Consider the following 19,405-nt stretch of genomic DNA (forward strand, 5'->3'; position numbering starts at 1 on the left):
CAAGCTAGCGCAGGGAAAGTACATGATCGGATGAGGAGGGTGGTGCATGCGTCCGATACCGGGCCGCTACCGCTTGGTTAGCTTGCGGCGGCTGGTGGAAAATCGCGACGACGTGCAACGGAAGGATAAAAAATCCCACAAAGAAGCACCGTCAATGAAGAGTTGGCAGAGCGAGATACGTGTCGAAAGGCCTCAACAGGGTTATTCTGCCACGTAAATTACGGGAGACAAATAATTAAACACGTTCACCCCTGCAGCCCGGAGTATACCCAGTGCCAGAGCGAACGGCGGGTAGGCATCCATTCTTTTCGGAACGCAGTAGTTACTTTAAAAGAAATTCAGTTTTGTTCGGCATTATAACGCGTTTAATGCGCAAACGTCACTTTGACGTGGTGAGCTATCTCCATTTTCTGATGCTGCGCGGTAAGAAATGCCAGGTGGGTGCAGTCCGAAAACTTCTGACCAATACCATCGGCAGTAAGAAGTCGGCAGCGTGGGCCCGACTGGTGGCGACAAAGATACGGAAAATAATTATTTTTGTTGTTAGATATATTCGTGCTTGAGATGTTTACACGCCATATCAGATAAATATCCATATATCCTCATAAATATCCGACAAGAGAGTTTCATATCTCTCAGTGTCGGATAGTCCTATGCGCCCAAGACTGTCAGAATGATTACAGTTTCCAACTACCTCTTTTGTCATCGCACGTCTAGTCAGAGCTCCGTTTTCGGCCTCTATAAATATTTGTAAGGCACTAACAGTAAAGGTGTTACCAGTGCGACAAGAGAACACCCTTAAGGGTGTAAACATTTTTAGTGTTAGATTACGCCTACGTCGATCAAGCGACGCATTATGTTGAATCCGCAGCGATACCAACGGCCACGGCTATCGATGTTTCGTGCTTCCTGCTGCCCACTGTTATAATGTGTGATAATATGAGCGCTCGCGGTCGCCAGTTCGTGGCCGACGTAGTCAAAGAGCTCTTGCGTCTCTGTTTGCCAATTTCGCCACGAGTACCCACATCAACCGCGGACAAATGGTCTCGTCGAGCGCATTAACTAAACATTAACGAATATAATTTTTATGTACGTAAATTCCAGGCACGAAACATGTATGACATCTTGTCTTTCATCGTGTACGCCTGCAATAGTGCACAACAATAAACCATTGGTTACCGCCCCTTCCACTTCTTGTTCGTCAACCACGTAGCTTCATTGACACCATTCTGCGTTTTACTCCTCACGCGAACCATTCTATCGCCCAGACTCTCTGCCCCGCTGAGGAAGCACGTCACACAGCTCAGATACGTATGCATGCCTCCCAGCAGCTCTCCAAGATCAGCAACGACAACGGGAAGTGTCGTACGACAAGGGTGACATCGCACGGCTATCATGACTGGCAAGCGCGGTCTGTGCCAGAAGTTTCTGGTTAGGTGCACCGGAACTTTCGTCATCACCGATCGCTCACGTGATGCGACGTACGCGATCGCTCGTCTCGTGGCTACCGATCCAAGGCGCAGCTTGTTCACGTTAACCGCGCATTTAAAAGTTTAAAGCTTATAATCCTGGTTTTTCTTTCTATTCGAAAGTAACCTGCAACATGCTATTCTAAAGTAACCTGCAACACGACAGATATGAATGTCTGCACAACGCACGGTATTGCTAGAACAACTCCAGAACGATTGCTTTTTACCAGGTCTAAGCGGCAGTCGAACAATATAGTGCTGTTCGGAGCCGTACTCACTAAAGTAGCGGCACCTTTCGAACTTTGCCACCCGCTCGCCCGCTCTTCGCCGTTCTCTCTTCTCCTAGCCGGAAGCTGCGCGCCTCCTCCTTCCTATTGGAGTAGCCCAGTCACGTGACACCGCGCGCCTACGATTTTTTTTTTTTCTTGCTCGGAATTGTCCTCGGAGGAATGCAGCCCCTGCTTCAGTACTTTCATGCTAAACAACCTAGGTATAGAATTGTTGTCATGCGATTAGCTGTTACCTTGTCCAGAACAAGATGCACCGTCTCCAGACGGCTACTGAAGAACGCGTCGGAACGCAACACAGCCTCGCCTTTGTTAGCGAGCACTGCGTCTGCCAGTTTGTCAAGCGATCCGTAGCCGCTCTCGAAGGCACAGTCCAGCAGGAGACACGCGTCTTTGGCGCCGACGAGTGCGCGAATGTAGGTCAGGCACGAACTTGCCAGCGCTTCGAAGAGATACTTCTCCGCTGCAGCCTTTGTGTGCAAGGCTTCAAAACAATTTTCGATCCTGTCCTGTCCCGCGTACACGTACCTGTGAAACAAAAACGGGGTGGCAAAATGGCTGTCACAGACGAACATGTGACCAAATATACAAGGGCAGATAGACGGCTAAGTCCCGGAGGTTTTCTTTTTCCTAAATGGCACAATAAGTTATAGCGACGTATAGCATGGCAGGCCAATGAAGAAAAAAGCCTCGTCTATACGCATCTGAAATATAAACACGACAACAAAGGCTAATATAACCCCTGCAAAGAGATAGCACGCGACGAACGGTTAACATAAAATAATCATATGAACGAGTGCTAAGCATACGCCACCTTATTTGCGATGCAGAGCAATATCCAGAAAGCGACTAATGTGTAAGCAGACCGGTCGCTCGATTCAGAGCCAATTGTGCTTCGTAGAATAACATGTAACTCAAAAAGTTTAAAAGTAACAAAATTACGCGGATCCCGCCGTTATGTAGGAATTGACGTAACCGCAGCGTATCGTATTGTCACGAAGTCAACAAGAGGCTTTCGCAAAACAGTGTTCCTTTAATAATGCTTCTCACTTCGTCGTTGTCGTTAAAGTGGGCGGCAGCTACCGGTGCCAGCCATTCTCGCATCAATATATGCTACGCAGAGTTTGATATCTCAAAACTCCGATTCATGCACAAGAAACTTAACGCATAGCGTATAGTACGGTTTCTTATACGCTGGAGTGAGCCTTAGGCCATCAAATGATTCAGCAATAGCGTTGCCATTTTAGCGATTTTGTCGCTAGATTTAGCGAATTTTAAGTCTGTTGAGTGACACATTTTTGTCACTTTAGCGGCCAGCTACATTCATTAGCAATGTGGCAGAACCGCTGGCGACATTTTAGCGAGTTCAAAGAAACTTGCTTCAGAAATGACTTTATAGAGCGCGCTTTATCATTCAAAAGCTAGAAAAAAGGTGGCCGAAATTGGTTGTACGGCTCGCTGGTCTCCACTCACCACGGGCGTACACAGAGGTCAGTTGCGATGAGGCAAGCAGGCTTCAAACTGCGCTCACAAAATGCGCGGTTTCTTTTCTTTCTTGTGTTTTTTTTTTGTTCGCCTTCATGAAACACTTGGAAAGGGCCTTTACACTGCGGTTGCTGGAGTTGCTTAGTTAAGTTCGATTGGTGGACTTAGTGCAATAAATTTAAAATCTATGGAGACGTTTCCAGTGAAGCAGGTGAATAATAGGACATATGAACTGTAGAAAGGCGTGTTACTGTTGGGCTCGTCCACGCCAATCAATGCACTGGCCCCGTTTCTCACGGCTTTCAGACAAACCAATACTGCACGGAACTAGCAGTCAGATGGATTAAGGGGCGGTAACGTAGTATCGCACCTGTACAAAGGTACACATGGTGAACATGAGCAAGATCACTTCCTTCACGAGCGCTTAAAGCTAATGATTTTGCAGGCATAGAGAGGACTAAGCGTCTCTCTGATTCTAGAATCAGGTCACCAGTGATTGTTTGAAGCGCGCTAAATCTTTCCTCTTAAAATCTGGACGTAAATGCAAGATTTCAGCAGCCACTTTACATTGTGTCCTAAATGAATTTTTAATATAAATTAAGTCTTCTATACCCTACTAATAATTTTTATTGTTAACCTGCATGGACACCAGACGAACAGGCAATGTTTTGCTAGACGTTAGACTATATTGTAGTGTTGCAAGAACACCTAAACAGCATCAAAATCTCTAGATTATTTTGGCGACAATTTTAGCGACCTTCGAGCAGGATATTGCGAAAATTTAGCGGATTATTTACCTCAGTTTAGCGTCATGTCTGAAAAAAGATGGCAATACTGTTCATCAAACTAATCAATAATTATTAAATATGCTAATATGCTTCGAACTAAAATAACATATTACGTTTTTTGTATAAGTGCACTCTCCACCGATGGAAACATAGATAACGGTGTTACAATTTTACTCAGTGGAAAATGGTGTCGTTACATTACAGGTGTAAGTGAAACTTTCTTTGATGTGTGCGCAAATACTTATTTACGCTGTTCATACGAATACATATTCCAGGGATTCTTCGTGCCCGTGCAGGAGTACATAAAACAAAAAATAATATAGAGCATGTCATGGAACAAACAAGTCTTTACATTTAAATATCAAATAACGTACACAAAACAATGTAGTTTTATTACTTGCTAAATGTGAAAAACGTTTTCAAGTAGGAAACGCATATCAAATATGGTCAATCAAGCCATGGCGTACTGTGACCCATTTTCTGCATAATCATCAGATACTCGAACGTAAAAGTCATGTAATCATTATTACTACGTTTCGATTCACTGCTTCTTTTCAAGTCATACAACATTTATTAGTACAGTGGAATCCGGGAAAAACCAAGTTCGCTTAAAAGGAAATACAAGATAAGCGGAACGATGATAAGAAATTTCCGCCAACAGGCACGATGTTAACAAAGTCGGGTTATATGAAACGAATCGTTTTTGCGAAGTCTGGTTAAACTGAACTTCAACTGAAACTACTACACCTAACTCATTGGTGTATGCAACAGAAGTCCACCAAACATCCCAAATGGTGACTGCATAAATGGCAAGGATAACTCAATGCATCAGTAAGTTGCGGGAAATTTTATTGTAGTTAAGGGTGTCGAAGTCGAAACTGTTATTCCATCATGAGGACTTCGCTATAGGCAAATAATGATCCCCGATGAGCAAGAAAGCATTAGGGAGTCTGTCAGTTCATGCGGTTAGGTTGTCATTACTGCTTCCTTCACTCCGTTCCGATGATTACGTGAAAGCTTTCCCAGACATTATAGTTCCTATGCTCACCAGCTACGGTGTCATGTAGGCTTCCCTGAACCCTTTGAAGGTTTTTTCCGTACATGTACGGCGGTGGTTTTCTGTCCCACAAGGTCTTTGCCGTACGGGTACGGTTTCGTCCCTCCGTTTGAAATTTCGTGCCATAATGACGATGCGTGCTCACTGGGAGGTGCTGCCACCTCTTAGGACTTACAAGAAGTGTTTTAAATTTGTGCTACCTTCTTGGGGAGATAAACAGAACTGATTTCTAGCTTCAGTGGATCGCGCAGACTGCGGCAACACCCCTTTTGCGGTTTCGGTTTCGCCGCGTGATCGCAACGGAGGCGCGCGAAACATCATTTTTCTCTCTGTCGGCACTCTCTTGCAGGGCGGTGGAAGTTGATTTCTATCTTGATTGGCGCTGCTCTTAGCTTCTTTATCACTGCCGTTCGCGAGGTATTCTCGGTTTAGCGGCAACACGCTTTCACGGTTTTGGTTTCGCCACGTGATCGCAACGGAGGCGCGCGAAACGTGATTTTTCTTTGTTGGCACGCTCTCGTAGGGGCGGCGGAAGTTGATTTCTATCTTGATTGGCGCTGCTCTTAGCTTCTTTATCACTGCCGCTCGCGAGGTATTCTCGGTTTAGCGGCAACACGCTTTCACGGTTTTGGTTTCGCCGCGTGATCGCAACGGAGGCGCGCGAAACGTGATTTTTCTTTGTCGGCACGCTCTCGTAGGGGCGGCGAAAGTTGATTTCTATCTTGATTGGCGCTGCTCTTAGCTTCTTTATCACTGCCGCTCGCGAGGTATTCTCGGTTTAGCGGCAACACGCTTTCACGGTTTTGGTTTCGCCGCGTGATCGCAACGGAGGCGCGCGAAACGTGATTTTTCTTTGTCGGCACGCTCTCGTAGGGGCGGCGGAAGTTGATTTCTATCTTGATTGGCGCTGCTCTTAGCTTGTTTATCACCACCGTTCACGAGGTATTCTCGCTCTCTGCGGCAAAGCGCTTATGCCGCTTATGCGAGAGGGTGCCTCAGACCTCTGCCCAAGGCAGCCACATGCAGAGATGTCATGTGTGCGTCAACACAACTCGTCGCTCCAAGAGGAGAACAGACACGTATTTTAGGTGTGCAGACTGCGATAAGGCGCTGTGCGTAGACCTGTGTTTCAAGGGGTACCACACTCTGAAATAATATTAAAATTTAGCAGTTCTGAGTCATGCCGACACCAAAATACTGTTCCTAATTTTTTTTTACTATTTATTTACGACTTTATACATTTTGTACATTCAAGATCCGTAATAAAGTAATTTGACCACCTGGGAAAGTTTTTTTCAAAATAATTCGACCCTCAAAGGGTTAAGACTATGGGAAACAACGCGCAAAACGGCCGTATGACACTCTGAAACACTTTAATGAGCAATTTTCTACATACGCTCTAATTACTTAAACAAATTAACATTTATCGTCAGTCACGGACAGCATGCTACCTAGTTGAACAAATATAAGCAACGTGTCCCGCATAGTTCACTGCTGACACCAGAAAATCCTATTACAGGTTTATATAACGCATAGAAATTTGGTGACTGCTAGTGTTAAGTTTTACAATGCACAAAATTACACCTACACGCTTCAATGCTTCGGTACACGTCACAAATAGACTGCCGCCATTTTTGCCCAAATCTGAGACTCCTGCCGTCTTTGGTCCTTACAGAGCAGCCAGGAAACTGCATAATGCCCGTTAAAGCGTACAGAACAAACGTTTAGCAATTTTCATTTATCTCTGAAATAACGCGTACACATCAAATTTACTCGCATATACCACCTCTAACATTTTCCCTACTTTCTGAATAAATCTCTTGAGTAATTAGATTTTTTATACAATACCGTCCAAACAGACATGACGTTTTTGAATGCTTCTAGTCGCACAAAAGCTTCGCTGTAAAAGGACATAATGCATCATTTTACAACAATCACTACTGAGTATTCCGGCACGCTGAAGCGCTTGGTAAAGGCCTCGCCTATTCTTTGTGATGCACGCTTGTCTTCTGTATCGAAGCCGTGCGACATTCTAAAAGACATATAATAGGGTAATACCTGTGACGACGGCTAATCAACACGGCTGCAAAGGACTCACTTCAGAAGGCCGTAGAATCCATCAGGGTGGAGGTCCGTGATGACCACGGTGTCCTTTTCGGCAAGCTGACCGTAGAACATGGCTTCAAAAACTTCGTTACTTAAGGCCAGTAATTGCTTGTGGGCCTTGAAGGTCTTCGAGACGTCGAATTTTTCCGATTTCACGACGAATTCGACATCGGCGTGATTTCCGGTTTGCAGGAATTTCTCCACGTTCAACTGCAAAACGACGTCGGCACTTTCAGGAGCGCCTCTACAAAACTCATCGTAATTGGCCGTTACGCAAGTGTCTTTCGCTCTTAACTTTCTCTGTGCATAAACGTGTGCACAGTGCAAGCTATACGTGTTGTGGTTTACGGAATACCGGTACACGGCAGGCGTGCACGGCTATCAACGCCACTCGACATCGAGTGTCAGTTGTTTCAAAGTGGAGGGGGGGATAAGATAAAAGCGTGCAACCGTGTGTAACGCAGATACTGCAGCAATGTCCCAGGGACTTACGCCGCCATAATGCATTTTTTTTCGCTACAGAGGCTAGCTACGCGCAAAGGAAATCTGAAGGAAAAAAAAAAACACTCACAGGCATTGTCGTCCCCGTCGTCGGCTGTCACTCGCTATAACGGAGAGGGAAGGTCCAGTCAATCTGCGATAACCAGTCACCACCGTAAAACGGGCTCGTTACCATAATATTCGGCCGGTCACTATGGAAAAACACAGTTTCGATATGGCGTTCGACCCATTCACAGTGCGACATACAGAACAGCTATGAGGTCGGTACGCGCATATCCTGGAGGCACCTTTATTTATAGCACAGTCAGCCGCAGTGCCAGCGAATGGTGAGCGCAAAATACCACGGGCCCATTGTGCAGATAGAAATCTAAGGAGTTTCGGGGCAACGACGGTGTCTTTCGTCAAACCTAACATGGCTAAATCAGACCGCTAACATCAGTAATGGGATGAGAGTAAACGAAAAGTGTTTTTACCGTGTATTTCTCTAGTAGCGACAATGAGCAAGTAGCACGGGTGAATTCAAATGAAACGTGGCCGTCGCCACGTTAGCGTGCTATGAATAGGCAAGCCATGCAAATCCAGCTGACGCTAAATCCAATAGCCGGCATGCATACGTGACCGCAACGTACATCTTCAAGCTTTCTGCGCAGGCGTGGGCAGTGGCGTAGCAACAGGGGGGGCCGGGGGGCCGTGGGCCCCGGGTGCAAGGGGCCAGTGAGGGGGGGGGGGGGGGTGTCATATACGTCTGAAAACACCCCTCTTTCCGCCGGCTACACCCGGGGAGGGGGGTGACAGAAGACCTATGGGCCCCGGGTGCCAGACGACCTAGCTACGCCACTGGGCGTGGGCCCTATATGTTATTCACTAGCTAAACTCAAATAGAGTGAGCGTAAAGCGGGCAGAAACCTGGAGGCTTACGAAAAGGGTTCTACTTAAATTGAGGACGACGCAACGAGCTATGGAAAGAAAAATGATAGGTGTAACGTTAAGGGATAAGGAAAGAGCAGATTGGGTGAGGGAACAAACGCGCGTTAATGACATCTTAGTTGAAATCAAGAAAAAGAAATGGGCATGGGCAGGACATGTAATGAGGAGGGAAGATAACCGATGGTCATTAAGGGTTACGGACTGGATTCCGAGGGAAGGGAAGCGTAGCAGGGGGCGACAGAAAGTTAGGTGGGCAGATGAGATTAGGAAGTTTGGAGGGTCAACATGGCCACAATTAGTACATGACCGGGGTAGTTGGAGAAGTATGGGAGAGGCCTTTGCCCTGCAGTGGGCGTAATCAGGCTGATGATGATGATGATGATGAAAGCGGGAGTACACTGGATTGGGAGGGGAAGGGAGTGGGTGGGGGGGGGAGGGTAACGGGAGCTGCCATCCTTTAGTTGTCCGCAGTTTTAGTATACTTTGTTTCACAGTCTCGAAATGTTGCGCCACGGAGGAAGGAAACTAAGGAGAGGCCCTACCCCCTCCGCGCGCTAGGAGAAAAGTGTGGCGGAAATGACGTAGTAGGTTCTCATTTTTTTGCTGCTTTTTTATTTTTTTTGTTGTTGTATGGCCACGCCTTTTGGGCCACAATGGCGGCGTTCTTATGGTTTTGAGCGCTCACACGTGTTGCTCTGGTAGGTTTCGGGCCGTGGCAAAGGCGCTGAGTGGGCGGGTTTGCGTTAGTCACCGCGTCTTGTTGCGCTGTGTTACCTGCACCGTGCTCTGCCAGATGTTGCGCGAGCGCGCGACACCACGCGCAGCGCGGCGTGGTTTCGCGAAAGATGTAAACAAGAGAGGAGGGTGGCCCAAAAGGCGGAGCATCGCCATGAGCAACGCCAAATTCCGGCTTCACTTTTGCTTCACAAAGAGTGACGTCAGGGCCTCTCCTTAGTTTGCTTCCTCCGTGTGTTGCGCCGAGATAGGAGAGTTGTGGCTAAAATAAGCAAAACTACAGAAGTGATGATAATGACAGAAACACACACTTGCGTGTACGTCGTCCGGGTACTCACGATGCGAACTACAAGGTCAAACCCGGGCCAAACGAAAACGATGCAGGACAATACATGTGAGAAAACGACTTTGGGCTGCACAACTAACCGGAAGCTACCGAAACACAGCTCAAGGGTCGGAAGAGATACAATAAACAGCTGTGGTGACAATACACAGAGCAGCATGACTGATGAGAATGGCAGAAACTTATACTTACGTGTACCTGGTACGGGTACTCAGGGTGCCACGACGTTACGGCAACACCAAGACGATGCACGAATGCCCACGTGAGAAAACGATACCACGCGCTGCACAGCTGACCGAGCGCTCCGACGCAGAGCTCACCTCTAGCCGCGCACACACATGCACACACACAAACAGGCGGGCGTACGGACCAATAGGATTACACCGTTAGATTAAGTTCGCAAGCAGTTGCAAGAGTACGACGAGGGAGGGCGCCACTGCCTGCCTCCTAGGCGCCAAAGCACGCCGCACTATTTCTATGAGATGGTGGAGAGTAGAGTCTACTTGCGTAGACACAAAGCGTGGTCTGGCGTCGTGCTCGTGGCAGGAGATGAGGGCGTACGCGACGAAGTTCAGGAGTTGTCTGTGGTTCGCGCTGTGAGCGGAGGACTGTGTAGAAAGTACATTCGGCTCACTTTCGCGAAAGTGCGTCATAGGGTGGCCTGCGTAACATACTTTTTTGTGTACGAGAACACGTAAGGTGATCCCATCGGCGGAAGGGTGAGCAGGGCTGTTCGCTCGCACATGTCATGTTTTCTGATGATCCAGTTAATCTTACGTACTTTGGCTTTGGGCTTGGCCGCTGCCATTAACCCCAGCAGCACGGATGATAACGAAACAATGGAATATAAGCGGTTGTTACGGAACACGGCTCCAAGAATACCAGGACGGGAAGAAAGTTTCGCTAATGCCTGTCACATTCAATTTCCTCGTACGTGTTGCGTCATGTTTTGCCTTGGCTGCGGCAGTTCTGCTGAGGTCGCCCGTTCGATCCCTTGACGCGGTGGGCGCCTTCTCGCGAGGGCGGAGTTCGACAACCTACGTGTACCCAGCTTTGTCTGCACATTTAAGAACTGCAGGCTATCAACAATTATCTGGAGCCCTCTACAGCCTCGTTTTTCGTAGCTCCTGCTTCGTTTTTCGTGTTGTTGCTCTGAGACATTACGCTGCGCCAGTCCTCCGTCTTGAAGCGTACGTTACGTGTGTAGCGCACGTCGGCGGTTTTCTCGTGGACATGGGAAGTGCCTATGCTCGTTCCGCTTTTTGTCTGTTTGCGATTCCCAAACCTTAACGCACAGGAAATTCCTACTGCTATTTTGATGTGGTTATGCTGCCAATGTAAGAGAGGCGGTTGTCTCTTTTTACGCTGACAGCAATTACTTTTGACTGCCGTTTGAGCTCTAACTTCCCTGAATAGCCGTAGTGTAAGCAGTAATTTCATCCTAACGCTTGCATCATCGACTATGCAGGCGCGACAAATCCGAAAAATTTGCGCGGATGTGACGTATTGCTGAGCTCACGAAGCGCTCGGTGTGAGTGAAGTGCGATGTGTTGTGTGACGGCGCCCAGAAACACTTATACTGCACTGAAATTGAACGTTGTAGTACAGTTTACTTTAAAGGAAATTGCTACAGGCGTGTCCCAGGGTGTGAGCTATTGGCGTTTTAAGCAATACGACTTGCATGAGCATTCCTAACTTTGAAGGGACACTTTAGATAAACAGTAAATCAGTTTAACGTAGTGTCCTTTCAGAACAGGAACGATTCATTCGATGACGGGGGTATGGCGAAATGCACGTTCCCACGCGATGGTTCCTGTTCCAAGTTCTCGAATGTGGCGATGGTGAGCCTTTACTTATTACCTTACGATACAGCGTAATCTGCCATAAACATCCGCATTGTCACGGGCTGCTTCTACGAGAACGCCGAGGCGTTTCCGTGTGTTTTCTGGTTTATCATGCCTCTTTTCTTGATACGATTGATCATTTCGGTATTCCAGAATCTACGTCTAACAACTTTACAGCATTCTATCGCGTCCATTTAAGCCGCGTTCGTTTGTATCTGACACATTTATACAACATCTTTTTCGTGATGCTCGCACAACACCGGTTGCTTTTAAGAGGAAACCTTGCCTTGGGCCTATAGTCGTGTTTCCCCCCTGAAATGCATGTGAAACGCACAAACTCTCTCATTAGGAAGCCACTGAGCCAATTTGAATGATATAGCTCAGTGAGGATGCTGAATTCAAAGACAGTGGCAAACAGAATTTTCAGTTATTACCTGATGTATTTTTAACACACTTTCCTAAATGTACCAAATCGAAAAAAAAAGAAGTAGTACTAACTTTAAAAGACCGTGACTCTACACTAAAACTGGTGTCGTATTTCTCTAAGCCAAAAACCAGCGATGGCCAAAGCCAACTTATCTGCTAGCCACAGGGGCCGTACTACTTTTGCGGGGAAGATCGAATGTTTTTCTTGCGTAACGGCAGCCGATCATTGGTCTCATCGCGCTCTTTGCTGTCCTCAGCAGGTCTTCCAATGTTATGTCAATCATATTATGGAGAAGGCGCGTCTTCTTCAGAGTCGTGACAGATAATGTATGCTTACAGACGTAGGTGCTTCTGCAGAGACGCCGTTGTCACGCCATGCTTTTCCGCCGGTTTCACGTCATGTTTTCGACGCACGTTTTGGATATACTATGTTGGTATGTCTTCTGCACATTCGTGAACGTTGATATTATAGACGCTACAAATTATTGAAAAAAAGGAAACGTTGGGCCCTATAACGTAAAACTATTCCAATATGTTTCTATTCCAATTTCCTGACGTCAAATTTGCGTAACCACCGACGCAAGCACCGGGCGGTCACCCACAGGGTTGTCTGAACAGACCAATCAAACGCTCTCCTCGTTCATAGGAGGTCACTTTTGTTTGCTTGAAAAACGAATAACATTGCCTACACCGAGCGGCTTGTCGTATCTAATTGGCTGACAAGAGGCGAGGAGAACGCTCAAGTGGAGAGGGATTCGATGGGGCTGAGCCACTGCACTGAAAGTCGATAACTGGATGAAGAGGGTGGTGCCGGCGGCTACGATTGGTCGGATTTCCCTTACTTAGCTTGCGGTGGCTGGTCGAAAATCGCGCCGGCATGCAACGGAAGCTCAAGAATGACGCTAAAACGGACCCTCAGCAAATAAGAGTTGGCAGAATGAGGGGGTAAACGCGCCGAAAATGCTCGAAAACGTTACACGGCCACGCAAGAAGTTTTATTATACGCAAATACACCCATGCTCTCCGGCAGGTGCGAGTAGCCAGCGTCTGAGCGATCGGCGGCAGCCGTCTTCTATTCCATTCGGAACGGGGCAGCCTGCGGTTATTCCGAAGAAAATTTAGTTTTGTTCGGCATATTAATACATCTTTATCGCATACACGTCACTTTGACGCGGTGAGTTCTTGTGGTTTTGTGACCTCGCGTGACAGGCAGGTGAAGTGGGTGCAGCCCGAAAACTTTTTACCAATAGCTGAGGGCTAATGGCGAAAAGGGGTCGAATAAGAAATAACTGTTTTTCTTTCTTCTGTCAAATCATGCATAATCAGTGTGTACACATCACATCAGATGGGGAGGTATCGCGGTTTTCGTGATGTCGCGTGACAGACAGGTGAAGTGGGGGTGGTCTAAAAAAGTTTTTGACCAATCGTGGAGGACTGATAGCAGAATTGGAATAGAAAAGTTTGGAATAGTTTTACGTTATAGCGCCCGTTGTTAGGGTGTGGGAGGATAAAACAAACAATTGGGGAGGGAGGGGGGTGTCATTCCAGTTCTGAGTATGAAAAAGGCAGAAGTGTTGCGTATCTTGCCCTTACAGTGGATTAGAGATTCGTGGCTGCATCTGCAACCTAGTGCCGGTATTGTGAGTAGGCCTAGCCGCCGGATGTTAATAAATCAATCCGGGAATCCTTGGTCACGTTATTATGATGCCTTTAATATGCGTCGATGAAGAGTGCCTTGGTATTCGAAATTTCCTTATACAGAGCCTCGAGAATACGGTTCTCGTGCATGACATAACGGCAGGCACGGCTCCTAAGAAACGAAACCGACGCTGTCCGTAGAAACGCTGTCCTATATTAAATTATTTACTGTGATCTGAGGCTTTCCGGATCTAAGGTACTGGGGCGTAGGACATAAATTTACTGCGAAAGAAATATGCAAATGCGAAAATTGCCGTGTCCGCGTGCTCCTTCAACGTGCCTGACGCCGTGAACCATTCACTTTTGGGCATTGTGCGGGGAAACGATACTGTCGTTTTTGTCATATATGGCCTTGCGCTGATGCCAGCACGAGCACAACGCTGAAGTCTCAGTTTTGCCTTGTTGTCGTATGCTGTACAGCCATGTGCTACATCTGAAGCGGACAGATATGAAGCGTATGAGCTGCAGCTAACGTTTAAGATGTTTCTAATGTTTACGACGTCTTTGCAAATTCCTGCTCACAGAGCGATCAAATTTGTCCGCTTTGTATCTTTCGGTAGGTGCACAGGGAATTGCAAGATTGTTTTTTTATTGATGAGTTACAGAGCCGAAAGATCGATTTATGCTTTAGTTTTATATATTTGGTGATTTCAACAATATAAATAAAGGATGACGGCATAAATGAAATGTATTACGCCCAGTTTGTAGAATTCGACCTTTTTCTTTTCTTGAAGTAAGCCTTACGAAATCGGGTTGGGTGTATGCCGCTTAAAAACGACGTCTCCGTTCCAATGTATTCGGATATGCGAGTTCTTACGGCAGAGCTTTCTCTTAACCGTTGCACGTGCTTCGCGGTTCGCAGGTTCGCCAGGCCCATTTATCTGTTCGAAGTGATCTTCTCAAACGACGCCGACGAAAAATGTTTGCTGTAAGTTCGTTCATTTGGTGACTATAGTGTTCGTGTTTGCTACGTTTTATTGCAATTTCAATTATGCGACCGTTCGAGGCGTGCTCTCGCCGTCCTCGTCGCCATGTTGACAAGCCATCGACAGCGCAGTCTGCGACGCGTGCATTAAAGTTTAGAAAGTCTTTTAACATACGCTACAGACGCACAGCGTTGTCTGCAAAAAACGACGGATCCAAGTGGACGCACCCTCACCATCTGCTCGTACGCCTTGTCAGCGGAGCCGCGGCAGCGTTCTCTGCCTTCCTGTGGTGGCGTGAGCGCTAACTGTGCGTAGATACAGGGGCCATACAACGTAAAACTTTTCTATTCTGATTTTATTCCAATCTGCCGACGTGCGATTTACCGAATCTCTTACGCATTTGGCGGCGACCCGCTGAGTAGTTTGAACAGGTCAATCAAACGCTCTCCTCGTTAATAGGAGGTTACTTTCGCTTGCCTTGAATGCACATAGCATTGTCTATACCTTGACAGGCGTTTCTTGTCTAATTGGCTGACAAGAGGCCAGGAGCGCGCACTAGTGAGAGGGATTCGGTGGGTCTGAGCTGGCGCTCTGGAAGTAGATAACCGGATGAGGAGGGCGGTGCCGGCGTCGGCGATTGGTCCGCTTCCCCTTGCTTAGCCTGCGGGCGTTGGTCGGAAATCGCGGTGTGGTGCAATAGAAGGATGAAAATACCGCGCAAACGGATCCTCAGCGAAGTTGGCCGGGCAATCTCGTATACTTTCTGCAAGGTGCACAGCAACGTTATAGTGACATCCAAAAAGCTTTATTGTGCTCAGAAAGCACCTGTATTCCCGTCAGCTACGAGTATCCAATTCCAGAACGGTCGGTGCATAGGCAGCTGTCCTTCCTTTCGGGACGGGCCTAAGCAGGGCTCCAGCTAAATTCAGTTTTGTTCGGCATAATAATGAAACTTTAGGGCGTACACGTTACTTTCGAGCAGTTTATAACGGCGCGAGGTAGATAGGCGAAGCGAAAACATTTTGACCTATATATAGGCGAGGGCTAAGGGCGAAAAGGTGCTTAGAAACGGAAAAAAAATTCTTTTGTTCGGTTTATCCATGCGTAATCAGTGTGCGCACGGTCTCGCGGTTTTCGTGACATCGCGCGACAGACAGACCTAACGGGGATGGCCCGAAAAATGTTTCACCCATCGTGGAGGAAACATGAAATAGAAACATGTTGCAACAGCTGTGCGTTTATAGCGCCACAGTACTCCTTTCTGCTGAGTCCGTGCGCACGCAAACTTCAAGCTGCAAACGCCGATTGTTTTACGAAAAGTTAAGCTCTCTCTGAGATATTTTCGCTCGGTGGTCTGCCTTTTTTCAAAAAGTCGTTTCACCACAGCATGTGGTGAAATTACGCCACAGGTGTACCTGTTTCGAGAGAGTTTATTCAGACAAGCTCCTAAAGCCGACGAAATCAGCAACACCAAAGCTGTTTAGGAGTCACTGTTATCTAAATAGGGATGTTTCGCTCGACAGACTCTGCTGTTTCAAGTTTGCTGCTGCTTGCGTCCGTCGAAGCTAAATAATTGTTAAAATAATGTCCAGTTGTATCTCACTATAAAAACAAGAACGCTATTGCGTAAAACTTTCCTCTCTCACTGGTCGATGTCATTTCAGCGGACTCTTTACGAATTTTAAAACTTGCAGCTTGTCAGGTATGTGTAGAGGGAAAACACCTGTCAGCCGACCATCTATTCCCGTAATCCGAACTTTGAATCCCTAGTTGATACTGATTTGCGGTGTAGTCGACACAGCAAATTACATCCCACATATAACCCTCCGGAAACTTAGCAGTACCTGAATCAGTGGAAAAATTGACTCCCTAACCTGCTGTAAAGGTAACGTGCCGTGTATGCTACGGACACTGGACGCAGACAGGGATTGTTCTCAACCCCGGTAGCCAACCGGAGAAGACCTTCGTTGATCCCCTTGTCTGTCCTCCTTCAGTCTCTCCCTCCGTCTCCTTAATTCTGTCATTATTATACAAACAAGTAATCTCCCATATATGCGAAATTCTATTCGTAAACTGCCCATCATAGCGAAAAACGTCCCCGCCCATTCTTATCAGCGTCCTTTCTTTTTCGGTCTTTTTTTTTATATCGCTAAAACCCCGGCAAACGATGTGACTCCTATAGAGAGAGAGAGAGAGAGAGAGAGAGAGAGAGAAAATGATAAATGAAAGGTATGGAGGTTAACCAGGACTGAGCCCGGTTGGCTACCCTACACTGCGGAAATGGAAAGGGGGACGAAAGATTAAAAGAAGAGAAGGTCCACTGCAGATATCAGTCGGTCACTCAGTCCGGATCACAGACGCTGACTCAATCCGGTCGCTTTGAAATATCGCAGCAGCGCTTTTGTGGCCTTTTGTAGCTGCGATATGGGAGGCCATGGTCCCGAGATCTTGTTCAAGGTGAACGGCTTTCCATCTAGCTGATTGAGAGCTGTGCAGAGGTCTTGCCTTTCATTTTCACTCCTATAAATGTATCTAAGGTCTACGTGCACCGTCCGATGCACGAGTTTATGCAAATAAATAATAAAGGAAAGTAAAAGACCGGACACCGGACTGCGCGATCGCTGTTCACATTGTCGGCAAGCTTTATTTGTTACCTTTCGTTCGTTCGCAAGCGAGCGATCTTTTTATCTCACGTCTAAGGGAGTCTATCTGTGCTTCCTGCTGGCAGAACTATAGCGCATGCGGACGAGTCGATAACACTGTGCAACAGGACGCGGTGAAAGATAACGTGGACTGCGCTTAACCAGTGCTGTAACCCGTTACAATTCTTATTTTTCGAAACCGGAACAAAATCGGAGCACGTTGAATTCGAACCAAACCGGTATTTCTTAGGTTCTACGCCCAACGTTTGGTCGCGTCCTCCTACAGTGCAGTGACGTACAAACCCTGATTAAAAATAAAATTGGACGCTCTGCGTAAATCAGTTCTCTCAAGTACAGTTATTAAGGCCTTGGTATTCATTTTTGGCGCTACTCCACATAGAATCAGTTGGCATCGACACAATTGGCTTTTAATTGAATTTGGTTGAGAAAGTTTTGAGAAGTCCTCTTGCATATTGCTCCGCTCGGCGGTTATATTCAGCGTTATCACGTGCCAAGTTATGTATTCTTAACCTCGACAACCCATATACCGCAGTTCAACTTCAAGAAGTTCCTTGAAAGTGGCCAGTACTCGGACGTGGATTTCGCCGTAAAGCCAGAGAAGTTTCCCGTCTCGAAGACCTTCAAGGCCCACCGGCAGCTCCTGGCACTGAGGAACGAGGTGTTCGCCGCCATGTTCTACGGTCAGCTCCCCGAGAAGGACGTCGTGGTCGTCACCGACCTCCATCCTGATGGCTTTTACGGCCTTCTAAAGTGAGTTCGGTGCAGTTATGTCAACAGTAGTCCATTAATGAGTCAGTTCGCTGACTTCACTCCGCGCGAATAGGCAAACATGCGAGACAGCGGACGAAACGTGCATGCACTGTTAAATAAAAGAGTGAACCTAGGGTCCACACTAAAAAGACAGGGTCGACGTACATGATGGTTTAAGTGAATGAATGACTAAATGCTGACTGTACGTCAGAATAACTTGAGTATGGCCCAGCTGGTGCTTACTGCATATCTTATGCACCAGGACACCGTGAATTCAAAGCGTGCCGCCATGTTGATGAGCGCCGGTCGCGCCATCTATCGCAAGCGCCGCGAAGTAGCAGGCCTGGGCTGCCACGCCGGGAGATGCGACCCTGCGCAAAGCGAAACTTGGGCTTTTTAGCTGGGCGGAAGGCGTGTTTCGCGTTTTTTCTAACCTGTCATTTTCGCTGTCTCTCGATTCAATCAAACTTCAAGACCTCATGCAAGTCCGCAATGGCCACACTGAGTGCTGTGCAGACTGCAGAAGCGGAAACATCGGGTAAGTACGCTATTACGTTTGTACAAACCGCACGCTAGATGCTAGAACACGTGTGAGCTGTAACATCTCCGCATTTTTGGCACGTAACCTGTGAATGAATATACAGCACTGTGTTGGTGCCATATATTATTAAAGCACGCAGAACATTGTCCTCTGCACTTTCAGTTTGGTCTTGTTTGTCATGGTCACTACTGGGTTGGCCGCGTTTGGCAGCCAACAGGCGAGGTCGTTTTACTGGGCTTACAGCCTGCCTGATTAGCAGACGCCTGTCCTTCACCACCTGCACATTGAAAACAAAATATATGTTATAGCAACAAGGGCTGTAGTTCTTTCCCATGCCATCACTGTTGCGAAGATATAAAGTCCTCTGAAAATGAAATAGAAAATACACCAGGCCAATTGTATTGTGCAACCACTTAAGAGTACAACATTCAGAACACAAGCCTACAGCACTCGAACAAGCAGCATATGATGCAAAACCTGCGCTCATTTGAACATCGTGAGGCTTATAGCGCGTTAAAAAGACGATGTCTTACCAACAAGCCCAAATCACTGCTTTACAGCTCAATTGAAAATGAGGAACTAAAGTAGTTATATTGTTCAACTACATGTGCAGTCAAAACCCGTATAACAGGGTGAGCGTGACAGATGCAAGTGTTTTACAGTTGTTGCACAAACCATGACGGGGCATATAAAATTGCCATCCCTACTGAAAGCTGCATCCTCAGGGACCCCTTTGGTACAAGACAACAACCGCACCTGCATTCCAAGAAATTAGCCCCACCAGCTGCAGCTACCTGGTATCAGACATGTTTCGCTTGTGCGAGGCCATATCGGATTGTTGGCGCTCCCTTAGAAAAGA

At 47.0% G+C, this 19,405-nt stretch overlaps 1 protein-coding gene across 1 annotated transcript in view; it reads left to right on the forward strand.

The window, feature by feature from the left end:
* LOC126533886 (BTB/POZ domain-containing protein 3-like) overlaps positions 1–19,405 on the forward strand; it is a 42,023-nt gene that overhangs the window by 14,413 nt on the left and 8,205 nt on the right. Inside the window, exons 3-4 of the mRNA XM_050181096.2 lie at positions 14,529–14,594; positions 17,788–18,005. Of these exons, the coding sequence (XP_050037053.2) occupies positions 14,529–14,594; positions 17,788–18,005 (284 nt within the window). The remainder of the gene's footprint in view (positions 1–14,528; positions 14,595–17,787; positions 18,006–19,405) is intronic.

The sequence above is a fragment of the Dermacentor andersoni genome, chromosome 7 (assembly GCF_023375885.2).
Source record: "Dermacentor andersoni chromosome 7, qqDerAnde1_hic_scaffold, whole genome shotgun sequence".
NCBI lineage: Eukaryota > Metazoa > Arthropoda > Arachnida > Ixodida > Ixodidae > Dermacentor > Dermacentor andersoni.